At 42.5% G+C, this 26,147-nt stretch overlaps 1 protein-coding gene across 3 annotated transcripts in view; it reads left to right on the forward strand.

The window, feature by feature from the left end:
- Positions 1-1,068: 1,068 nt before the first annotated feature.
- Positions 1,069-26,147, forward strand: part of TNIK (TRAF2 and NCK interacting kinase) — a 402,893-nt gene continuing 377,814 nt past the window's right edge. For 2 of the 3 annotated variants that reach the window (XM_030929450.1, XM_010360215.2), the window contains exon 1: positions 1,070-1,475. Coding sequence is in view for 1 of the 3 variants with exons in the window: in XM_010360215.2 (XP_010358517.1) it covers positions 1,419-1,475 (57 nt within the window). In the remaining 2 variants the exon portion in view is untranslated. Of the gene's footprint in view, positions 1,476-26,147 lie in introns of all 3 variants that reach the window. The other variant, XM_030929436.1, reaches the window with a different exon arrangement.

Genomic DNA, 26,147 nt, shown 5'->3' on the forward strand with positions numbered 1-26,147 from the left:
GCTGCGCGGGGATTGGGGGAAGCGACTTCGCACTCTTGATTACAGAAGAAGGATCATGTATACCACTGTAAAACATCCAACCTTTAAATGAGAAAGTGGGTGAAGTGAAATCGCTCTCATGTACACATATTCCGCGTTACTTCTTATCCGCCAGCCAAACTTTCTCCATCAATCTGGGTAGGTCTGACACGAAAATGCAGCCTGAAAGAAATGCTGAGTCCTGAGGCGGCGTGTGTTGCCTCACCCAGTGCTGGCTTTGGAGTTACCTGAAGCCTTCTAGCTACTGCACCCAAAGAACAAGCTTCTCGGTTCAACTCGGTTGTTTCCGTGGGGAATTGCGGCACGAGCAGGTACTGGGTGTGGCGATGCCAAGAGAGCGCTCAGATCTCCCATCTTTCCCGCTTCTGGCAAACCTTCCCGGCCCCGAATCGGCTAGTGACCAGCACCCGGTACCCGCCGTCCGGCATTCCGGGGACCGCGGTTGGACCCGACCCCGCCGCAGCTGCAAACTGCCGAAGCGCCCAGCTGAGTGCACTGTGCGTGTGCGCTTCTCCCCCACTCTTTCCGCGCCTGGAGGCGGATCCCCTTCCTTGCACACAAGTCCTTATATGCACCGGTTGCACCAGCCCGCGTTACTCCGGCCCCACAAATAATTAACAGGGGAGGGAGGGTGTCGCTTTTTTTTCCTCCGGCTTTTTCTCAGCGCGAGAGCATTTGAACCGAGGAGAAACCCCAAGATGCGACTGAAGGGCCATTTTGCTGCAGTGCACGAATTGGCCACACAAAAATACAGCTTGAGTCCCTATGATAAGCAAGTCAAGGTTCAGGAACAGCCCTTCAGATTTGGCCCGAGGAGCCCGCAAAAGCCTGGGCGGAAAGGGTGCGCGCCCCTCCCCCCTCCACGCTGATGGGGAGGGACCGGGTCAGGAAGCGCGGCCTCTCCCCAGTCCAAGACCACGCCTCCTCCGCCTCCCCCCACCCCCTTCACTCCTCCCAGGAAGCGGTGATAGACAGTTCTGTGTGGTTCTCCACCCCCACCCTCCCCCCGCTGAGTGGAGGAGTTGATGTGTCTCATTATAACAGCCAATGCAGCCGCCATCCACGCACAAGCAAAGAAGCATGTCCCATTTAAATACACCCACGCAGCCCCAGCGCCCTTAGCCGATCGGGGCGCTCAGCCCACACGCACCGCTGCTCGGGGCTTGGAGATCCGCGCAGGTTGGGTTCCCGGACCCGGCGGACCAACGCGCGGAGGATCGGGATCCGGCGCTGTGGAGCTGGGGTGGGCGGGGGAGGCTGGGCCCGGGGCCTCTGGCGCGATACCCGCATGAGGACGCGAGTGAAATAGACCAAGGTGGAATTTCCAAGGGAAAAGCTTGGGGGTAGTTTTGGTCCATTTCTCCAGCGAAGAAGTAGACATGGCGAGCGACTCCCCGGCTCGAAGCCTGGATGAAATAGATCTCTCGGCTCTGAGGGTGAGCAGGACATGTTTTCTGGTTTCTTTCCAGTGGTTTGGGTCAGGGTGAATGGGCTCGGTGCGTGGACTGGGGGCTGGGGCTGGGGCTGGGGGACAGCAGAGGGAGAATGCGTCGGGGAGGGAACCTGGATTCCCGTTTTGATTCGGGGTTGCTGAGGTGCTCCTGGCTGAGCCCCTACGGCGGGGGCTGTGCGGTACGTGTCTTCCTTTGGCCGTGGCCGAGGCTCTCCCGAGGGCTCGTGGAGCTTATGCCAGTTTCATCTTATACCGGTGTAAGAGCAGTAAAATGAAAGGTGTGTGTGTGTGTGTACGTGTGTACACGCCCCGGGCAGTTGTCTGGTGCCAAGGAGCGAGACCCGACTGTCCCTTCTGCAAAAAGAGTGCCAGCGTGAATAAAGGCACTGGCTCCTCACGTTTTCCAGCTACCTGCAAGATGACATTGTGAGGCTGACTGTCCCCGCGAAGCCGAACCTGCCGCTCCAAGGGGGCAGTTATTGCTATGCTGGTCTTGTAGATGGCAACTGCCTCCCCCTCCCCCTTTTCTGCCTCCCGCACCCGGGCGCCCTCTCAGCGCTCCCTTAAATGCCAGTCTGCCACTCACCTTTATTTATGGCTTTAACTCAGCCCTGCCTGTGCTTTCTGACTTTGTGGCTGTAGCGTTTCAGTTTTATGGCTGAACTTAAGCAGGTGAAAGGGATGTGTTTTCTGCTTTTCCTCAATCAGACCGGAACTCCCTGGAGTGTGTGTGTGTGTGTGTGTGTGTGTGTTTTCCCCGTGTCTGTGGCCAGTCCTTTGTAGAGCACCTCCCTCCCCCCAGCCCCACTGGTTTGCGTTTACCTTCACGTGAATTACCTCAGACGCCGTTTCATTGTATTGACTGAGACATCACTGATATAGAATCCATTTTGCTGTTGTTTTGAGATCAGAACACCAGGAATCCCAGTGCTGCCTTGACGCTTCCCCACCCCCAACTCCCGATCCCAACACACTCCTTCGGGGAAGGGGGCAGAGCTTTCTTGTCATTTTAATTAGATGCTGCCTGCAGGGAAGGGGTGAGGGGTGGGGATGGTGGCAGCAGCGGGTGTCTGAGAAGGATTGGACACCAATTTAAGGACTGCTTCTTCCTCTCCCGAACCAAAAATAAAATTTAAAAAATAGCGAGTGCATGTATTTGATGTATGGAGGGTGGATGAGAAGGAATTGATGGTGGCTCTCTACAGGGAGACACCAGGATGGATGAAGCATGGAAGTTCACACGCCCTCCTGAGGAATACATTGTTAGATTGATGCTGAATCTTGCGGCCATTTACCTGGATTCCTAGTACTTCTGACATTGCCTCTTTCTGTACTGTTATATTAAAGTGCTACCTTTGTGATCAAAGTGGTACTTTCTCTTTGGTCTCCTTCATTAAACCTTTTCCTCCACATCTCTTTTAATAACGCTTTCTCTCTTCGTCTTAATCTGTTGGGCCAAGAGGTGAGGCTTCATTCAGCAAGGCAGGTAAGGAGTTGAGAAGAAACAGAGATGCCATTTGAAATGGGCTGTTCTGATAGTTGGGCAGCCGAAGCTCCTTCATGCATTATTACAGGAAGCTGTCTATTTCCCTGGAGTGGAAATGCCACATCAAGAACTGGCTGCCCCCTGCGCAGCGGGGTGGGGTTGGTAACAGGGTGGGTGCATTGGCCAGGTCTGTGGCTTCCTGCTTTACCGACTGTGTGTGTTCATTTGCCCTACTTTCTGGGCTGGGAGTTGCTGCCGGCGGGTTAATCAGGTGGACGGATGGCCCAGACTGGGGGTGGGGTGCTGCGAGTCCGTCGGGGGTCGGGGTGGCGGAGGCGGGGGGCAGTGGCAAAGGGGGAAAGGTTCTGAACAATGTGCAGGGTTTGCGGTGATTTCCCTGGGCTGGAATCTCCACCTTGCTCCTCTACTGGAAAGCAGTCTGATGTGATTTTTAAGTTGGGCCCGGACTTGTCCCTTGTGGGCTTTTTCCTTGGGAAGGTTTTCTGAGATACCAAGCACAGAGCCTGCAGGCAGGGGAGCAACCGGTGAGGGCCACCAGGCGGACGACTGCGGATCACACTTGGGATGTGCATTCTTGTGATCTGTATTTTGAAAACATATCTTTGCACAATGAACTGAAATTGCTCTTTGTGGCCTGGGCTATCAGCTTAGGGCTCTGCTTCTGTTTTTCTGCCTGCTGGGAGGTGTGGAAACAGAGAGGGCAACAGCTAGCTTGGGGACCAGGAACTGCTGGCTGGAAGACTTAGATGCAGATGCAGATGTGGAGACAGTTGCAGATGTGGGGCCAGGGTCTTTGACCAGTCTTGTGGGTGAGGTGTGCCTGCTGGAGTGGGTCCAAAGGCCACATAGGTAATCTCCACAAATCAGAGGACAGATCATCTCCACCTTCCCACATTTGGAGAGATGGCCTCATCTAGATGAGATGTCTCATTTATTCCTAAGCCCTTGGTAAAGCCTGCCTGCTGAGCCCCTCCTGGGGAATGCCTGACCCCTGAAATGCAGCCAAGGTCAGTGGCTTCTGGGAGAATTTGCTGCAGACTTACCAGTCCCTTGCTGTTTCGGTGGCTCTTTAATGTACACAGTCAATGCTCTTTTTGTAAACCCTGGGCTGAATGCATTAAAAGCAGATCCTGTCTGGAGAGGCCTTTATCCTTCTCACTTTGGGGGCTTATTGTTCTCAGCCAGTGATCCCAGACTGGACCCAGTCTAAATTTTCCCCAAATAGCAACAGTGCATAATTTAAACCAGAGCAACCTATGACAGCACTGATCATTTAAATTATGCAAGATCTGCATGGTTTAAAAGTGAGTGAAGCAGGATCTTCTTTGATTAGAAAATAGGTAATTTGAATCCAGTTTTAGCCCTGATTTTTAGAGCTCACCGAGATAAACTAAATCTTGAGGGATGGGCTGGAATTGTTTTACAGATTTAGAGCTGGAAAGAGAATCGTAGAACACTCAGCCACTCCTTGCATTGAACACTTGGGAAACTGAAGCCCAGAGGCGTGAAGTAAGTTGTTCAAGGTCACACAGGAACAAGGGGAGGGGACAGCCAGGGAGCGTGGTTTGAGCAAATAATCTAGATTTCCTGACTCCTCATTCAGTGCTCTTTTCTCTAAGTCACACTTTCTGTGGCTGAATCAGAAATCAATAATACATTTTCGGCCTGAGTACAAAAGAATAGCAGAAAGGAATAATTTCACCAGGGTCAGGGAATTTTATTTATTGAGAATGGTGAAACTACTTCATGCAAGTAAGTTTGTGATACGTGAAACCATGGAGCTTTAGGCCACCTTTGGAATTCATCTTGTCCAGCCCTGGTTCAATGCCTACTCTGTGGGCAAAGGACTGTCTGAAATCACCTAGGACACATGGTTGTCCTGCACAGGTAACCTCTCTGAGTAACCTGCGTCCGTCAGAGCATGTCCTAAGGGGTCAGTATAGACATACACATTATTCAGATATCTCCGCATGTGACATTTATAAAGTTCTGTATATGTTTTGTATTATCTGTGTGGATACACATATTATGTGTAGTATTATGGATATAAACTGTATCCATGTGGGTGTATGAAAATGTGCATATACATACATAGGCTACAGCAAACAATTTACTCATTCAAACGTGGGGCTTGAGTCATTCTTGCTTCAGGACATCTCAATATTAAAAGAGATGAAACTTGCCACCAGTGTGCTTTATTACATTTGAGGTGAGCTCAGCCCAGAAAGCTTTTTGGAAATTAGCATATTTCTGGACCTAAGCACCTTGGCTGTCCTTAACTTGGCCCACAGGGTAAGGCATTCAAGGCCAGGAGTTGGCTGCTGCTGACCTCATACTCTGAGCTTCTGCCAGGACTCACATACACTTTTGTATTTGAACAAAATTAGATGACCTATGCTTGTCTGTCCCCTTACCCCTCACTCCCTAGCCATTCCTTTCTCCATTGAAACCTAGATTTAAGAATTGACCTCATCTGAAAGCCTTGCTTATATCCCTTTGCTACACTTTTCATGCTCATGTTTTACTTGGTGTGTGATTTCCTTTCTGCTTCTTTACTAAACCGTGGATTTCTTGAGGACAGAGGCTAGGTCTTGTTCATCTTTGGAGCCACAGTCTCCATTAGTTGGATGAATGAGTACATGAATGCATGCATGAATGAATGGAGTGGAATGAACCCTGTCTCCCCAGTTCTATCTCCACCTCTTATTCATTCTGTGACTTTGAGTAGGTCATTTAACCGTAGTTAATAAGAATGATCACAACTGTTTGCCTTTCTCACACATTGTGTTTAAGGCAATGCTTTAAAAACCATACAGCACTATACAAATATGCTATCCCATGGTTAAGTAGAATTTAGTGGGAAAATTGAGCCCATCAACATTCGATTGCAATGATTTTATCTAATAGAAAATGATCCTGGCTGGGCACAGTGGCTCACACCTGTAATCCCAGCACTTTGGGAGGCCAAAGTGGGAGGATTGCTTGAAACTAGGAGTTTCAGATCATTGTGGGCAATGTAGGGAGACTCCATCTCTGAAAAAAAAAAAAAAAAAAAAAGCCAGTATGGTGGGGTGTGCCTGTGGTCCCAGCTAATTGGGAGACTGAGGTGGGAAGATAGTTTGAGCTTGAGAAGTGGAGACTGTGATTGTGTCACAGCACTCCAGCCTCAGTGACAGGATGACATCTTGTTTAAAAAAAAAAAAAAAGAAGACTCAGAAAAGAAGGAAAATAATCCTGAGAAAAAGATATCAGAAGGTTCCGACTGTTTTTACTAGCACCTCAACAGACCTTAGCTGCCTTTTTCCTTTTGTGTGCCAATATGACCTTATATATTTCTCTGATGGCCTGAATTGAGCTTTGCCCCCCAAATATTAGCATTCATTAAATATGAGGTAAGCACAGTCCCGAAGCTTTTTGGAGATTAATGTATTTCGAAACCAGTATCAATTATCAGCATTGTTCATTAAAACCTTCTTTTTTAAACACTTTCTTTTCTAAAAAAACTTTTTTAAAAAAACCTTTTCCTCCTCTTTATATGTTACTGATTATTCAAATGCAAACACATTGATTATGCCTGTGCCTTCTCAAAGTTTTATTTTTTCCCTTGGGAGGTAGAGTGGACACCTAAGATGATACACTAATGGCCCAGTACTTAAAACTTTCTGGTGAGAGGTTCTCATGGGGCTCAAATAAATCTTGAAATATTATTAATTCATTACTCCAGAGCACTTAATTAAATTTGGTCTAAAATGAGATTTTAGTAAAGTTGCATGAATTAATAACAGTATCTCAAAATGATAACAGCATGGCAATCTTTTCATTAATATTCTTTATGTTTATCAGAGATACTAAACAGGTGTTTTCTTTACAATGGCCTTGCCTCATAAAAAGTAGGGTGTGCTGGTAGCTATCAGAACATCAGATAAATATGCATAGTCATTTTCATTATTCATTATTAACTGGAGTAATCTTTAGTACAGAAGCCAGTGTAAGTCATGGTTTGCTGTTTGCATAATTATCTACTTAGGAGGTCATGGAATATTTTGTTGATGAGAGAGTACCCAGTACATTTCTTTCAGGAAATACCACTTTTTTCCCCCTTATCTGTAAAACTCTTTGATATCTTATAATTTCGAGTCTTGCCCGTTGGGCCTTTCTTCTTTCTGTGTCTCTGCCCTGGAATTAATCTTCCGTGCCCTTCTTGTTTCGACGCCATTCCTTCTCTCAGTGATAGTGGTTCTAAAGTCCACCCAGCCGGGCGCTCCTGTGATTGAATCATGGCCGCTATGCCCAGCTGAGCACAACCAGTCTCTGATTCCCTTCCTGATAGAATTTGGAGTAACTTGAGTCTGAAAGATGCTTTAATGTCAAATTGATTCTTACATTTCTGTGGGGGAAGTAGCTCTCTGAGAACAGGGCCTAAACTGGTTTGTTAGCAGTGTGCTGAGAATTCTAAGAAAATCTTAATGATATTTTTTTGAATGAAATGTTATTCTGCACATATAAATATAAGGTCTCTAGTGGAGAGAGGGAGGACTTAAGTAGAAAATGTTGGATGAATTCCGCTTGTGATTCCTTCCAGTCTGGTTGGAAGCTTATTTCCCTTTAGCGAAACATGATTCTATCCACTTCTTTTTCATGTCCTGGTTGTCTCACGGGGGTGCCCTCAACTTCTCAAAACGCATTTTATTTATTCCACCCCAACTTAAAATTCTTTCCTTAATGTTTATCGTATGGGTCCTCTTGTCTCCACTGTTCCCTGCAAGTGCCGTAGGTACTGTCCCCTGGGCAACACCCGCGACAGGACCCCCCTCCTCCTGTGTCTCTACCTACCAGCCTTCTTCTGGCTGGTCTCTCGTACACTGTAGCCACGTGAGTCTTCCTAATGCACAGTTTCAATCTGGTTGTTTTTATTCAAGGCCTTCTCTGACTCCTTAGTCGACAGACTAAAAACTAAACTCTTTAGCATGTTAAGACCAGCAGCAGTTCAGAGCGGCCTTCCACAGAGCTCTGCAGTTTTGACCACCACTCCGCCATTGCGGTAGGGAACAACTTCATTCCCCGCTGGATGCTCTGTTGGGGGCGCTCTGTCTTAGTCTCGTTTCTGTACTTACTGCCCCAACACGAAACATTCACAGACCACCTTTTCCACAAAAGTCTCTGATTTCTCTCAGAAGTTGTCCTTCCCACTCATAGACTGTCTCAGAACTGACCTCACACCTCTTTCATAACACTCAGAACTTTCTGTCTTGGATTATATTCACTACTAGACAATTCCTTCTTGAAGGCAACGTTTGATTTTCTTAGGGATCCTCACCAGTTTTCTTTACACAGCAGGCGTTCGTTCAACAAATAAATTTTGAATTAACAAAATATATAATGTGCCCTTTTAGAAGGGCTGGAGGTGGTGCTATGTAGAAAGAGTATAGAAACCTCAGAAAGGTGGGGCCTGTGCTGAAATTGTGCTGACCATAGCACAATTTCAGGGATCATGAATTATCTTGTAGTCTATGTTGCATGACTCCTGGGGACACCTTTTATGTAGAGTACAATTCCAGTGGATGCTAATTACATTGAGTACAATTCCAGGGGCACCAATTATGAGAAATACTATGTCTGGTCCTGGGTAGGTATTCCTATTTCTAGAATTTTTCTGCCAAAGAAAATGTTCTCTCCATTGTCATCTTATTCTAAGTTTTGAGAGATTTAAAATACCGCAGGTTAGAATTGCAAGGCGTGTGTGTGTGTGTGTGTGTGTGTGTGTGTGTGTGTGTGTGTGTGTTTGGAGTGTGTTTCAATTATTTTAACAATCTGATAATGTTTACGACTACTATTTTGATTAAACAGTAATAGATGGGTGGGAAAGGGTGTGCTTCTAGGGTGGCCCACTGGAAGACAATGTTGAGTTTTTGTCTTGACAGCTGGCAGTGAGTGGGTAGAGAGAGTTTGGGAGATGGTGAGGTTTAATGAGGCACACAGCTGGGAGTTAGAGCCCAGCATCATAAAGCTGGCTCTGACACCTTACCCTCTAAGCTTCAGTTTTGTCACATGTAAGATGAGTGGTTTCGACTAAAATTGCTGGAAGTCACCTCCAGCAATTTCTATTGCTGGGATGCATATTCCTGGAATATGTAAGGGAACCAGAGGCAGGACTGAGGGCATTTAAATAGCCATGGATTCTTATTCTACCTATTGGGGATACCAAGAGATTGCAAACTATAGACCTCAATGAGCTGGGAGTTGCCGCTGAAAGTAATACCCCTTTCTAATTTTTAAATGAGCTATTTTTTTCCAACCTTGAGATTCTGATTTATAATTTAAAGTGTTGTTCTAGTTTTTGAAGACCGAGTGATAGGATGAAGGCCCAGCTGTGACTTCTGCTGGGTACTCCCTTACAGTGTTGCTGCTGGATACCCGGGTTTAGACTCTGAAATAACCCTAGATTTTCAAGTGCTGTCTCTCTAGTTAGTGAAATTAGAACCTTGGCAGTATAGATTAAGTAGGAAATTTGTAGACTTTAACAATACATTGCATATATTACAAACATTTGTTTGATTAGTGTATTAGAAAGTACAAATATGGGTGCAGGGTAAACTCACATCCAGTGTTCTGTGATTCTGTGAAATGTGATTAACTGTAGGGGAAGAAATGTACATGGTATCCAGCATTCATTCATTCATTTGTTCATGTATAGGTTCATTCAGTACCTGATTATTGGGTGCTACTAGTTGCTGGGGCTGAGCTGAAGACAACACTGGCATGGTTTCTTTACCCATGGCTGGATGGAGAAGAGAGTCTGCACTTGTCTTTCACTACACTCTAGCCACACTGATTTTTTCTGTTTTGTGAACATGCCAAACTCATTCTTGTAGTTCTCCGTGTCAGAAATTTCACATGGAGGGCTCCATCTTATTATTTAGGTCTAAGGTCAGATGCGGTCTGTATTATTACTTATGTATCTGCATAACAGGCTACCCTCAAGCTTAGTGGCTTAAACAACAATAATCATTTATTATCTCTCACAGTTTCTGTGGGCCAGGGATTCAGAAGTGGCTTCCCTGGGTGGTTTTAGCATGAAGTATCTCCTGAAGTTGCACGAAGATTTTGGCAAGGTGAACTATCTTCTGAAGGCTTGACTGGAGCTGGAGGATCTCTTTCCAAAATGATTTACTTATGTGGTGCTGGATGTTGGCAGGAGGCCTTAGTTCCTCCCCACGTAGGTGGCTCCATTGGTTGCTTGAGCATCCTCATAACATGGTGCCCACTTTTACCAAACAGAGTAATCAAGATAGCAGAGCAGAAGCCACTATGTCTTTTACGATCTAGCCTTGGAAATCACACACCATCATTTCTGCAGTACCCTTGCTGCAATACCTCTGCTGACTTGGCTACCCAAGTCAGCCCTATTCATTTCGAAGGGGACTACACAAGAATATTAACTAACACCAGAAGGCAGAAGTCCCTGAGGGTCCTCTTAGAGGTTCCTTACTATGCAGAGAGGTTTTCTTTGCAATATAGCTCTAAAGTAACACTCGCTCCCACCCTGAAACTGTCCAATTCAGTGCTTTATTGTCTTTAAGGCAGTTGTGACTATCTGAATTATTAAAAAAATCTGGCTGTCCCAAATGGAGCCTGATAAGTTTTGTGAGAATAGGGATCTTGCCTGCATGTTTAGCACCACATTCCTGGTGCTTTGAACTGTGTCTGGCATATGATAAATATTGATTGAATAAATATCAATTATATTAATGAAATTAATTAATTCATTTAAAAGGGATCTTAATTACACCTCAGATCTCCAAAAGATGAGTTGTGGCACCTTCTGATAAAAGGCACAAATAGGATAAAGCCCTAAAACCATGATAAGGGTAAAATGAAAAGTAAAGGGGGATTGTGTTTGCATATCTTTGTCTATATATCTACTTATCTATCTGTCTCTCTAGGGCTTGGTGATCCAACTTACCTCTTTTGTAGGTAGAAATTGGGGCTCAGAGAAGTTACTTATCTTATCTAAGGATGAAACTCGAATGCAGTGCTGGGTCCCGTTATGCCATGTCCCTCAACTGGATTGCCAGCATCCTGGACCTCTTAGGGAATTGGTCATTCCCACAACACAAAAACCAGTCTAACCAGTCTAACAAAGAATGGATACAAAGATGGTTACCAAGTTGCTTATATATATAGAACACACTGAAGATAGCCTGTGCTCCACTGTGAAGAAACCAAATCTAATTAGATGGTAAAGGAGAACTCAGCTAAGTTAATCAATATAGATAATTAGCAGTGTTTCAGATGTTGAAAATAAAAGTTACAGTTCTATGTGCAAAGAGGCCACCTGTAGAAGCTGGAAATACGTGCTGTATCTTAACCTGAGTGAGAAGCTATGAAGACTCCTGGGGCTCCAGGGCCCAAAAAATGGAGACTGTGAAAGAAAGCAAAGACTAAGACTGCTGAGTTGTTAAAAATTTCTTTATTTATTTTATTTCATTTTTTTGAGATGGAGTCTCACTCCATCACCCAGGCTGGAGTGCAGTGGCACTGTGTCGGCTCACTGCAACCTTTGTCTCCTGGGTTCAAGCAATTCTCTTGCCTCAGCCTCCCAAGCAGCTGGGATTACAGGTGCCCACCGCTATGCCCGAATAATTTTTATACTTATAGTAGAGACTGGGTTTCACCATGGTGGCCAGGCTGGTCTCAAACTCCTGACCTCAGGTGATCCACCCGCCTTGGCCTCCCAAAAAATTTGTTTAATTTTTAAAAGGCTTTTCTGGTTCTCATTATAAAAGTATGGTCATTGCAATGGTTTCTGAATGGTCATTGCAGAAAATCTGGAAAATGGAGAAAAACTAAAAATAATTCTCAAATTATTTAAATTTATGATTCCGAATGATAACCACATATGCACTTTGGTGTATGGCTTAGTAGTTTTTTCCTATGCATGGCTAAATAGATTTTTTTTAAAGTGGAGATAATGTTGTACATACTATATGTAACCTATTTTTTAAACCTAATAATTAGCCTTTTCTCATGCTATTAATCTTTTTCTATGGCATAACTTTTAACACTTTTTTCATGGGGAATTTAAACTTAAAAGGTAGACAGAATACAGGAAACAACAGATGCTGGGGAGGATGTGGAGAAATAAGAATGCTTTTACACTGTTGGTGGGCGTGTAAATTAGTTCAACCATTGTGGAAGACAGTGTGGCAGTTCCTCAAAGATCTAGAACCAAAAATACCATTTGACCCAACAATCCCATTACTGGGTATATACCCAAAGGATTATAATTCATTCTACTATAAAGACACATGCACATGTATGTTAATTTTAGCACTATTCACAATAGGAATCATTTGGAATCAACCCAAATGCGCATCAATGACAGACTGGATAAAGAAAATATGCCACATATACACTATAGAATACTATGCAGCCATAAAAAAGGATGAGTTCATGTCCTTTGCAGGGATATGGATGAAGCTGGAAGCCATCATTCTCAGCAAACTAACACAGGAACAGAAAACCAAACACTGCACGTTCTCACTTGTAAGTGGGAGTTGAACAATGAGAACACGTGTACAGAGGGAGGGGGATAACACACACTGGGGCTTGTCAGGAAATGGGGGACTAGGGGAGGGATAGCATTAGGAGAAATACCTAATGTAGATGATGGGTTGATGGGTGCAGCAAACCACTATGGCACCTGTATACCTATGTAACAAACGTGCACGTTCTGCACGTGTATCCCAGAACTTATAGTATAATAATAATAATAATAAGTAGACAGAATATTGGAATGCCCATATATTACTGATAGGAATATAAAATGGCACATCCATTTTGGGAAACAGTTTGACAGTTTCTCAAAATGCTAAATATAGAGTTACCCTGTGACCCAGGAATTCCACACCTAAGTATATGCCCAAGAGAACTAAAGACGTATTCATGCAAAAAAAAAAAAAAAAAGTGTACATGAATATTTATAGTAACCTCAAAGAGGAAAGAACCCAAGTGTCCATCAACCAATGAATGGATAAACAAAATGTAGTATAGTATATCCTTACAATGGAATATTCTACAATAAAAGGAAGTGCCGATACACACTGCAACATGAACATTATGCTATGTGAAAAAAGCCAAACACGAAAGGACACGTGGTTGTATGATTCCATTTATATAAAATGTCTGGAATAAGCAAATCCATAGAGATAGAAGGTAGACTAATGCTTGCTGGCAGGGAGTGACTGCTAATGTCCCAAATTAGATAGTGGGGACGTTTGTACAACTCTGTGAAATATACTAAAAGTCACTTGTACACTTCAAAAGAGTAAGTCTTACAGAATGTGAATTAAAGCTCAATAAAACTTTCATTAAAAAGTAGATAAAAGGGTTAATAATCTCTCTACTGAACAATTATCCCCCATAATGAATCCTGTTTCATCTATACTCCTACCCACCTTCTCCCCCATATTATTTTAAAGCAGCATATTATTTCATTTATAAATATTTCAGTAGTTTATGTACTTAAAAAATACATAGCCACAATACTATTATCATGCCTAAAAAATTTAACATGTAATAAAATATTCAGTCAGTGCTTAACTTTCTAATCATCTTTTTAGACTGCTTAACATCTTATTGTGGAGATGGATCATAATATATTTAACCAGTTCCTGTTGATGAAGCTTGAGGTTATTTCTAACTTTCCAACTCATAAATAGTGCTTAAATAAACATCCTTATATATGTCTTTGTGTGCATCTGTGTTGCCTTAGGATAACTCCTTAGAAATTGAATTTAGAATGAAAGTGTGTGAATGATCTCTAAAGCTCTTGATATTGCCAGATTGGCTTCCAATTTCTTGTGGTGTAGGTGTGTAGCATTTACAAATGAATACATAAGACTCCGAAAAATCAATTAGTTTACCAAATATCATAGCGCTATTAAGTGGTTGAGCTTACGACTGACTGGGCCAAAGCCACTGCCAATAGTGACTCACACAGCCATCGTTTGATTTATGGACCTTGTCATGACATCAGAATTGTCTGGTGTATTATCACCCTGAGGCTCACAGACTTCCCAGAAGCCTTTGGTTTAGGGCACAAGTTGTCTTTCATGAGCATAGTGGTGTCGTAAGAGGTATTTCCAAGGTATTTCTTCCTTGTAACTTTGTTTTGTAAGATGACCAATGTCAGATTAGAACGTGTTTTTTTTTTTTTTCTTGCCTAAAACCTTAAAAACGTAATATGGTAGCTATTTGGGGATTAACAGTGACATTCTTGTGGAGTGTATCTAGGGGATGTTTGTTTATTTATTTATTTATTTGAGATGGAGTCTAGCTCTGTTACTCAGGCTGAAGTGCAGTGGGGGATCTCTGCTCACTGCAACCTCTGCCTCCTGGGTTCAGGCGATTCTCCCGCCTTAGCCTCCTGAGTAGCTGGGATTACAGGCACTCGCCACCATGCCCAAATAATTTTTGTATTTTTAGTAGAGATTAGGTTTGACTGTGTTGGGCCAGGCTGGTCTCAAACTCCTGACCTCAGGTGATCTGCCCGCCTCAGCCTCCCAAAGTGCTGGGATTACAGGTGTGAGTGACTGTGCTTGGCTTGTTTACATTCAAACTGTCATTCTTTCTGGGAAATTATCCTACAGGTGTGTTTGGAGGATGTGTGGAATCAGGCTCAAAGGTTTTAGTTTTTTAAGAATTGGAGACAGCTGACTCTGTGACGATCACAGAAGATAGCAAGGTGAGCTCGGGCCATGACAGAATAGACTATTCTCAAACCTTAATCTGCCAGACAATTGCTGAAATCAAAATCTTAAGTTATGCTTTCAGTTTTGCACATAGGTAGATATTTTAAGATTCTAATGGAGAAAATAGAAGACAGAACAGGAAGCCACCGGAGTAAAATGCTCTGTATTCTGGACTATAATCTACTTTCAACCTGGTTTATAAGAAAGAAACTGTTTAAATTGACACAACTTTATGGTGGCTGGTCTTGCAGAGGGCAATATCCTTGCTTTACTAGAGTCTATAACCTAACCCTCCATTTAAAATGCCTATAAATTATTTATGTCTAGGGTAAAAATCCAGGGCTTCACATGAATATGGTTTCATCATTTCTACCTCTAGGTATTTTTTTAAAGCTGCCTGTAATCAAATGATAGCAGCGTGGTAGGTGGAATAGGTTGTAAGCAGTAATTGCAAACTGTATTTAAACAATAATAATAACATTTAGAATTTATAGAGCACTTTATTTCTTCAAAGTACTTCCAAACATTATCTAATTAAATACCCTCTCTGATTATAATCTGGATATAAATGCACTTAAACTCAGGACAGGGTCATGAGAAAAGTATACATTTGAAAGTTGGTGCTAGATATGCTTTAAAAACCTATACAGTGATGCGAAAGTTAGAGTTCGGATTCTGTTGGACTGTTTTTGTGCATTTCAGTTCAGCCTGATGGCAGAATTAGATCATATCTGCACTCGATGACTCTGCTTGATAACTTATCACTAAAATCTGAGTGTTGATCGTCACACTGATCCTTACAGTTGCTACAACACGAATAACGTAAATAAGCTTTAAAATGAGGTCCCTCTCTACATTTCATGCCCTGGCTTCAGATGAAACTGCCATTAGTAAGTGAAATGAAGTGGCATAGTGCAAGGAAGAGTGACTATGCATTGTGGTTTAGTAATTTCTATCTGAGAGTAACAGATTTAACTGCACAGTAGGATGCATCATAAATAAATGCATTGGAGAAATGAAACATCTTTAGTTTGACTGTATTAACTACTTCTTGCTGTTTTGGATATGTGTCTGTGTATTGTCTCCTTGCACGTATACCCTGTGTTGCCAATTTAGAAAGCGTTTGGAGCAAGGACCTATGCGGCTTACTCAGTAGTAGGTAGTAGAGAGTTCTGCAGTTGGTAGATTCTCAGTAAATGTTATCCTGTATGTTGTGATTTTCTAAAAGCTAGTTGACAGTTTAACTCCTTAAGTCAGCGGTTCTCAAAGTGGGATCCTTGGACCAGCAGCTTCAGGATGCTCTCTTAGGCCCTGCCTCTCTCAGCGTTTTTTTTTTTTTCTTTTTTTTTTTTTTTTTTGAGACAGGGTCTCACTCTGTCATCCAGGCTGGAGTGCAGTGGTGCGATCTCAGCTCACTGCAGCTTTGACCTCCGGTTCTCAGGTGATTCTCTCATCTCAGCCTCCAGGGGTAGCAGGTACTATAGGCATGTGTCACCACACCTGGCTAATTTTTGTATTTGTTATAGAGACGGGCTTTCTGACATGATCTTGGATTCCTGAGCTCAAGGGATCTGCCTGCCTCAGCCTCTCTAAGTGCTAGAAATACAGGCGTGAGCCACCATGCCTGGGCTCTCTCAACTCTTGAATTGGAAACTCTGAGGATGGGGACCAGCAACTTTTGCATTAAGAAGCCCTCCTAGTAATTCAGAAGCACGTGGGAGTCTGGGAACCACTGGCTTAAATGTTTAAAAGATAGTTTTCTTGGCTGGCATGGTAGCTCATGCCTGTAATCCCAGCACTTTGGGAGGCCAAGGTGGAAGCTTCCCTTGAGCCCAGGAGTGTGAGATCAGCCTGGGCAACATAGCAAGACCACATCTCAATAAAATGAAATAAAATAAAAAAGAAAAGCAAAGTATATTCATGGAAATTTGGATATGCCTGAAAATGTTGCAGAATAGGAAATAGTAATTTATTTATGGTAAGTGCAACTTTTTTATAAGGTATATGACCTCAAAGAAATTATGGACAGTACACATTCTTAGGAGTATGGAAGTTAAATTTTTTAAAATAATATTTGCATTTGAATTGTTTGTAAGAATCAAAGATACTTTGAAATTGAAAAGTCCAACTTTCAATTGTTAATTCTGGACTTTGCATTGTTCTTTGCATCGACATTTCTTTTCTTTCTTTTTCTTTTCTTTTTTTTAGCAAGTTTATTCAAGGTGCAGAAAAGCCCCACTCCCTTGATCAACAAGATGCATCCTTCTGATGTTGGTTTCCTGTTTTTCCCTATAGGCCTGTAGGGATTGAGTTTGAAGTCCCAGGAGGTGCTGACACTTGCTTGGAAACTGAAAGAAAGAATCCATATTCACAAATTCTTTCAGCCTTACTTCTATTAGAAGCCTAAAATCTTTGAGTTACTTATTTTTTGAGACCTGGGAAATGGAATGTATATTTGGAATCTAGACAGCAGGTTAAAGATTTCCTTACTGGGAAATCCCACAGACTTTCTTTGTAACAACTTGTAAGCATCTCTTACCTAGCCACAAAAATGTCCCATGTTGCTATTTAATCCACAGTTCTTAGATAAGCACATTGCTTATATTGCATGTCTGTTTATTTGGAGGAAAAGTTGATGGCAAGTATGGTTGTTAAAGCAACTTTATATACAACTGATATGAGCATGCATGAAAATTTCATACTTATTGCTGGGGAAAATGCTTTTAAAAATGTAAATTTGAAGACCTCCCCTCATAGAAGAACTATTTTAAAGGAAAAACAGATGGTTAGATAATCATCATCAGACTAGATATAAAAAATATCAGGTTAAAGATTAGGTATTTCCCTGTATTGACACTTAAAGGGATAGATCCAGTTTTCTCAGAAGAGGTGTTAATATCATTAAAGTATCAGGGAATTGTTCAAGCATTTTATTTTTATTTTATTTTTTGAGACAGGGTCTTGCTCTGTTGCCCAGGCTGGAGTGCAGTGGCTCAGTCATGGCTCACTATAGCCTCAAACTTCTGGGTACAAGTGATCCTCCCACTTCAGCCTCTTGAGCTGGGATTACAGGTGTGTGCTACTGCATCCAGCTAATTTTTGAGTTTTTTTTTTTTTTTTTTTTTGTAGAGATAGGGGTCTCCCTGTGTTGCCCAGCGTGGTCTCAAACTCTTGGGCTCAGCCTCCCAGAAGTGCTGGGATTACAGGTAGGACCAGTGTGCTGGGCCCTGTTCAAGCCTTTAAATCTAGATTGTTCTAGATGGGACAATGAATGACATCATTTGAAAACTTCTGTCTGGAACTAAGTTTGCAGCAGTTTTCTTTCTAGTGGTGGTGAAATCATAGACTCTAAGAAAGCTACAAATTTGAAATGGCTTTTTCACAGCCTGTTCATCTGATTCCTCTAACACGTGAGATAATATATGTTGCAGTTTGCGTGGCTGAAAGGGTCCTTTGAGTTTGGGAGCACTGCGATTTTTCAGTCGACTCCAAGACTTTCAGAGCACCAAGATTCTGAGTAGCAGTGGAACCCAGTGGTTCTGTTGCTGGTGTCTTACTCTGGAATGGTTGATAGAGTCAAAGCTAAGCGTTTGCTCTTCCTAAGAGGCCTCTGCTTCTTCTGTCTTCTTTAAATTGGTAGCTCTAGCACCAGTTAGAGAGTACTCAGTTTTCTTTCCATGCAAACAAATAAACAAATAAAGCACTGTAGTGCTTTCTAGAGCCAATACCCAGATGCTATTCAGGGAAGGATCGTTGCACAGACACTCTGTGGTCTGAACAATATGTATATTCTCTCTGGGAGTATTTTAGAGATGTAACTTGTGCTGGTATTGTAGCCATCATTTCTTGAATATAAACAGCTTTTATTTTGGGAGAAGAACAGATGTAAAAGTGTGAAATAGAGAAGTTTACACATTTTTGGGGAGGGGGAAGGGGAAGAGGAGCAGTATTTCTTTAAAATCATGGTAACCCAATCTTAGTTATTCCTTTGTTTTCTTTGAGTGACTGAAAATTCTCATGGAAATCTGCTGGAACCTGACCAGCTGGGTACCTAAACCTCCATGGAACTGACTGCACCAGAAAAAGGGCCAGTGGATAATTATTGTAGGTCCTCATGGCTAGAAACAAAAAGAGTCCCTCCTCAGGAGGAAGCCTCTCTGTGAAGACAGACAATCATAGACATTCAGTGAAATATGTCTGATACTTAAAATAAAATCTTAGAGAGATACAGAGATCTGAGCCCCAGATACAGGGTTTGCTTTCTAGATTGAGTCTATTGAAGGCATTTGAAGGCTGGGTGTTCCTCTGTGGTCTCTGAACCAAAGCTCTTGCCAGTTCAGTCCCCCAACCCCTTTAATTAGTGTGTATGTTTTTGCAAAGGATACCTGGGGGTATTCAAAGCAGCCTGGACATTAAGTTCTCTGTCCCTTTGAAGCCAGGTCTGTTTCTTTTCTTTTCTGGAAGCAAGGTATCTTGTATCTCATCACTTGATACAATGCAAGTTGCATCAGATTTTAAAAAAATAATCCCCTGACCTTCTTTCCTGTTTCCTCCACGTGGCTGCTGCCTTCTATAAGTTGCTGCTGGTTTGCAGGATTCACAGTCAGGATTTTGTCCCTGTGAAGACTTTGTTTAGTGTGCAAGGAACATTTTTATTTGAGTTGCATGGTTCCTTAATAACTCCCCTTTGACAAATATTTTGGTTAAAATTTCTATGATCATTAGATTTACTTGGTTGTTTAGTATCGCATTTTTATACTGAATTATTTCAACCGTGATTTCAAACGGACAGCTCTCGTAATTTTTTAAATCCATTTAAGTGAAACTTGGAATGTAAATAAGTTATGAGATCATGTAAACTCTGCACTTCGCAGACTATAAGTCAAACCTTTATCCGGGGGATGCTTCATCCACCATACAGGTAAATCTGAGTTTGAAAATAAACCTAAGAATGTTCAGAAACTGGAACTCTCATACATTGCCGGTGGGTCTATGAAATAACTCAGCCACTTTGGGAAACAGTTTGGCTATTTCTGAAAAGTTAAACTTACTACACGACCTAGCAATTCCGCTTCTGCATATGTACCCAAGAGAAATGCAAACATACGTCCACACAGAAACTTGAACAGGAATGTTCATAAGGAGCATTATTCATAATGGCCCAGAAATGGAAACCACCCAAATACCTATCAACTGATGGATAGCTAAACAAAGTGTGAAGTTTCCATACAATAGAATACTATTAGGCAATAAAAATGAATGAAGTACTGAATCAGGCTGCAGCATGCATGAACCTCAAAATGTTATGCTGAGTGAAAGAAGCCAGACACAAAGATTGCATATTGTATGATTCCATATATATGAAATGTCCAGAAAACACAAATCTACAGAGACAGAAAGTAGATTACTAGTAAAGTAGATTACTAGTTGGCTAGGGTGGAGAGGAAAACAGGGAGTGACTGCAAATGGGCCTGAGGGATCTTTTTGGGTGATAAAAATCTTTCAGTATTGGATGGTGGTAACCCGAGTGAATTTTATGGTATGTAAGTACCTCAATAAAGGTGTTAAAGTATAATATGCCTGAGACACTGCTTCATAGTTGACCAGCTCCACACACCGTGAAGGCAAATTTCCTAGTCAGGTCTCTGTGATATTTCCAGGAAGGCCAACTCTTCAACACCTGGAGAGATAGATGGGTTCTCTGATCCTATCTTCTGCTTTCTATGTATTTTCGTGTCATTCTTTATTCTGAAGGACTTGTCATGTTTTACAAACATAATGATAATAATTCCCCTCAAGATAAGGTAGCTCAAATAACTTTCCTCCTGTAGAGAAAGGACTTTGGAGCCAGCACTGGGAGAGCTATTCCTGTCTAAAACCTTTCCTTACTAACTCTTTCTGTTTTCTTAATGTTCCATGCTTTTCTCACCTCTGTGCTGTTATGCATGCTGTTCCTGCTGCCTGAAACTCTTCCCAAGCCCCTATCATAATGTGTCATTTGTTAACAAATTATTTGGTTGTCTCCCTCCACATCCTCTTCCTGCAGAAGAGAATGTAATGTCCACAAAGGCAAGCTATGTTTTGTGTATCCTAGTATCCATTTATTAATGAAATGAATGCCTGCCCAAGACTTACAGCATAGGCTAAACCCCTTCACTTAGCAAGACCTTCTGTGATCTAACCATTCCCTACTTTTCTACAGTATCAGTAACTACCACCCCACTCCCCTTCCATACACTTTATTTCCTCCACTGTCACCCCTAGAGCTCGGCTCTTTTGTTCCCACAAAGTTGAGGAATTCCTTTTCTCAAATGATCAGAGCTCCTTTTAGCATCTTATCTTCCGGGAATCACAGATACCAGGTGTTTTTCAAATTGTAATGAGTTGTGGAGTGAGTTTAATGGGTTCCAATCAGATTTTGAAAAAAATTAGAATAGAGTAGAAAAATATTCCTATGTTTACTGTTACTGTTACTCACCATTACTATGACAGTGAGGGAAGGAAAGGGGCAGTAATCAAGGAGGAATGAGTTGCTGGAAACTGCAGTAGCCACCACGGCCTTGAGAACACCCTCTAGGAAATGTGGAGAAAGGAAGACGGCTTAAGAGTCTGCAGAACTGGGTGGAGGCTCAGCTCCAATAATCATTGTGGTCATTCGCCCAGCCTAGCATGGTCTTGGATACCATAAAAAGAGAGGGAGAGAAAAATCATGGACACTGTCATATTATGTACAGGAAAACTGTGCAGGCTTCTACCATGTGCCACAGTGAGATTGAGTAATGGGGAGAGTATGGCCCTTCCCTTGGAGCAGCTGGGAGACAAGAGTAGAATGTTCATGAAACCAGTGGAGACTGAGCACATGCTGAGCTTCTGAGGGCTGCGTGTACCAGGTGTGGAGTGAGGGCCAGGTGGGTGGGTGGCACATGCCAGTGGCACATGCTGGCCTTGATTAGGGCAGGACTTTCAGTGAGGAATTTGTGGTCCAGGATTTGGTCCTAAGCTTTGCAGTTCCAAGATCTACACTTAAATGGGGCTAGGATACTGAGTCTCAGGTCACACCAACATACCTGACACTGATCCGGAGCATGATTTATATAATAATAATAGTAATACACACACACACACACACACACACACACACACACACATTTAGGCTAGTCGATTGAAGCAGTGGGAGAGGAGAAAGAATAAAATTTAATACCAATATTAATAGCTAATATACTTTGTGACCACTGGCCATGTGTCAAGCACTGGGTTAATTTTTTAAATAAAAGTCTGGTCTTGTTAATGCAGCCATATCTTGTGATATATACTATTCTAATTTCATAGATGTGGAAAGTGAGGCTTAGGTTAAGTGATTTATTGAAAATGATGGAGCCTGTTTTTGAACCTAGTTTGGTCCGATTTTTTTTTCTTTTCTTTTTTTTTTTTTTTTTTTTTTTTTTTTTTTTTTTTTTTTTTTTTTTTGAGATGGAGTCTCTCTCTGTGGCCCAGGCTGTGTTGCAGTGGCGTGATCTCAGCTCACTGCAAGCTCCGCCTCCCGGGTTCACGCCATTCTCCTGCCTCAGCCTCAGCCTACCACACCTGGATAATTTTTTGAATTTTTAGTAGAGACAGGGTTTCACCTTGTTAGCCAGATGGTCTCGAGCTCCTGACCTCGTGATCTGCCGCCTTGGCCTCCCAAAGTGCTGGGATTGTAAGCGTGAGCCACCGTGCCCGGCTGGTCCGATTTTAAAACATGAAATGTATGCATTGTGCTATTGCTACTTCCCATTTTATAAATAAATAGTGGGAATACTTTTCTAATGGTAGAACTACTGTTTGCTTTCTGGGGAAGTGTACTTCTAATTTTGGAGGGACATAGGACTCTGAAACTTTTATTAGAAATGTGCTTGACAGGGTTGGAATGAGGCTGGGATTGAACCTGGAGTGTGAAGCCCAAATTCTGATCCCACCACAAGTGGTGGTTGGACAGGGCTGGAAACCCATATACTCTCCCTTTTGTTAACCCGATTGAGCCACAAAACCCCTGTTACTATGACCCTTTCTTATGAAAAACGTATCAGTGAGGGTTAGTTCATCATCTAGATCCCCTGGTTAACATTAATCTCTACTTTTGTTTTTCCATCTTGCTCTGTTCACACTTTTTATCACCTGCATCTCTGTTTTGCTTTAGAATGATGTGTCCATAAGCCATTGGTTTATTTAAATTATAAGCCTCTTAAGGGCAGGAACTTAAGACACTTTCTCAAGTGACTTGTTTGCATTTGCGTTCTGCAGTGTGCCTAACACGTAATTCACTGGGACATGTCTTCTGGGAGTCATCCTATTTGGATCCTGTATCCCCACTATCACTGAATGGACAGGGAACTGCTATGCAATTGTGAAAATACAATTTCATGTGTTTTTAGCCTTTAAGAGGAGGGATTGTGATTCTGGGAAACCAGACCTTAACAAAGTGCAGGACCCCTGGGAAAAGGAAAGACCTGTGTCCTAGCAGCTGTGGGTCTTAATGCTGGCATTGTTAGAAACCCCCTAGGTGCTATGAACTGCAAGGGGAAGAAACTGAGAAGGCCCTGAGATGGTGAAATGGCCTCTACTCATTACTCTTCTATCTCCCCTTTAGACTTTAAAGTGGTTCATTAAGACAACAGACTATAAACCTCTTTATAAGTACAGGCTCAGTAAATGAGATACAGGTGAATTTTTATTGGAGACAAGTCACTGTGCAGGTGCAGTAGTTATATTCCCATGTCTGTTCTATGGACTCTGAAAGGCACTGCCTGTGAGGCAGCTTCCCCAGTGTCTAACAGGAAAGTGTGGGAAAAGACATTTTGCTGCCTCATGGCGTAGCTAGCTAACTAGCTGATTAGCTGGTTATCAACTCCCCGGATTTCCTCAGCACCTGTTATTAGTGGCACATTTTAGGCACTCAGATTTCTGTTTAAGTCATCTGGAGCCATCTAATTTTGCTTTTAAGAAGCATGTGAGCAAGAAAGACTCTTTTTTTTTTTTTTTTTTTTTTTTTTTGAGACGGAGTCTTGCTCTGTCTCCCAGGCTGGAGTGCAGTGGTGCCATCTCCACTCACTGCAAGCTCCGCCTCCCGGGTTCACGCCATTCTCGGCCTCAGCCTCCCCGAGTAACTGGGACTACAGGCGCCAGCCACCACGCCCGGCTTATTTTTTGTATTTTTAATGGAGACGGGGTTTCACTGTGTTAGCCAGGATGGTCTCAATCTCCTGACCTCGTGATCTGCCCACCTCGGCCTCCCAAAGTGCTGGAATTACAGGAGCTCCCGGCCAAGAAATATTCTTTCTAACACAGGGCATCAAATGAAGTTCAAACATGGCCTTGGTGTGGGTGACAGATGATAGGTGGATTTCAGTTACCTGATAGGAGTTGGGAATGATGGAATCAACATGGTGGCAGATTTACTCTCACCTCCCTGACTGTTGATGGGGAAGGGCCTGCCTCTGCCTGGTCCAGTCTAACATGGAAGGAGAGGACGAGCGGTTCTTCAGAGGCTACAGGGTTTGAATACATCATGCAGCCATAAATCCCAGAAGCACTTGCATGTATTAGTTTAGACATAGGTCTTGGAGGCACAGGGTAAAAGCCTCCTCTGACTGCCTATGCTGGCATTTGTCTGTTTCTTCGTTTCATTTTTAGCTTCTAAATACTGATTAGCTTTAGTGAGGGCTCACTGGCTCTTGTGGTTATCCTATAAATATAAGGGGGATAAGGCCCACGACAGTTAAATGGCATTCCTGGAGCACAGCAAAGTGGAAGGGGTGGTCAGGTTTGCAAAATGCAGTTCAGCAGCAAATGCTATCCTGATGTCTCCCATGTCCTCTACTGGGTACCTCCTACTAAGCTTGGGTGCTTTTTTCCTTTACAAATGCAGACTGTTGCACTTTACAGTAATCAACTGCTATGACTGCAATGAACTATGACTTCACTGGAGAGAAACTTTGAAATCAAGTGTATTAAATTGACTCTTCCTTTCTCAGGTAATAATGAGTAGACATTCCAGCTATAAAGAAAGAATTAATAGGTTCCAAGCTTTTATAGGCTTTGGGGCAGTAATAAAAAAAAGAGAGGAACTGGCACAGATGCTGCTGTGCTTGATTTCATTCTTTTTGAGGGGTGTTAAAGTTCTTGACAGCCTGGTCAAATGACCCAAGGGGGCAAATGCACCGGCTCTGTGTGAGGTCAGGGATGAGGATGGCAAGGTAGATAAACTGTCTGTTTGATGCAGATTTGTGCTGAAATGTTCAAATCTTCAACCTGTTCTCAGTCTTTTGAAAATCAAGGCATGTAAATGAGTGATGATAGCCTCTAGTGTCTGGTTAGGATTCCCCAGATGACACCTTGGCAGAGCATTTAGCCAGAATATTTTTGGCACCTCAGAGAGTAACTTGTATAAAAGGTGACCATGAAATAATTTGGGCTCATTTGTGAGCTTCTGGCTTATCTCATTTGTTTTCAGAGTCACAGGAAGGAAAATGACTTACGATTACATCAGGGGTTGGACTCTCTGGATTTGAATCTTGGTGCTATAGCTTACTAGCTTTGTAGCTTGTGACAAGTTATGTAAAATCCCTACGCTTTTCTACACCTGTGACATGGAGATAACAATAATAGTACACATAGGGCTATTGCTGGAATTAAAAAGACCTATTTTATGTTAAGTATTTATGACAGTGCCTGCCATATTGCAGATATGCAATAAATGTTCAATACGTTCAACATCAGCATCACTCTTGCAAACAATTTGAGAGCCTACCCTGAATCTGGTGCAGTGCAAGCAACTAGGTATATGTAGGTTTACAAGTTATTAGGTTCTGCCTCCAAGAAGTTCAAAGTGTAGTGGTAAACACAGATGTAAAAACAGATAAAGAGTATTGTCAGTAAGAGCACCAGGGTAGATGGCTAGGTGTGTAGGAGTGGGGAAGATGGAGGGAAGTGGACCAGATTGAGGGAAGGTCAGAAGTGGGAGTTTCATGGACCTGAAAATAACTTAAAGCAATTCTCAGTGATTCCCAATGCTATGGTGAGAATGCCATTGATGTAAAATATTGATGTAGATTAAGTCTGCATGTGTTGTGTCTGTAGAAGTAAGCTTTGTGTTCCTTCCATGCTGTCCTGCCCTACTGCCCCCACCCCAGAACAAGCCATATCACTTCATGTCTGAGTTGTTGAGTCTGTCTGTCTTGCCTGTCACCCTCTGATTCATTTCTCCCTCTTCAATTTTTCTGGCTTAGGATCTGGAAACATTTTATATATGAAGTATTATTTATTAATAAGCAATAATGTGTGTTTCCTGCTTTGTATGAAAAAACCTAAAAATTGCTAATTAACAGTATGGAACTGAAAACACAGAAAATGCTATTTA

Source organism: Rhinopithecus roxellana, chromosome 1 (assembly GCF_007565055.1).
Source record: "Rhinopithecus roxellana isolate Shanxi Qingling chromosome 1, ASM756505v1, whole genome shotgun sequence".
NCBI lineage: Eukaryota > Metazoa > Chordata > Mammalia > Primates > Cercopithecidae > Rhinopithecus > Rhinopithecus roxellana.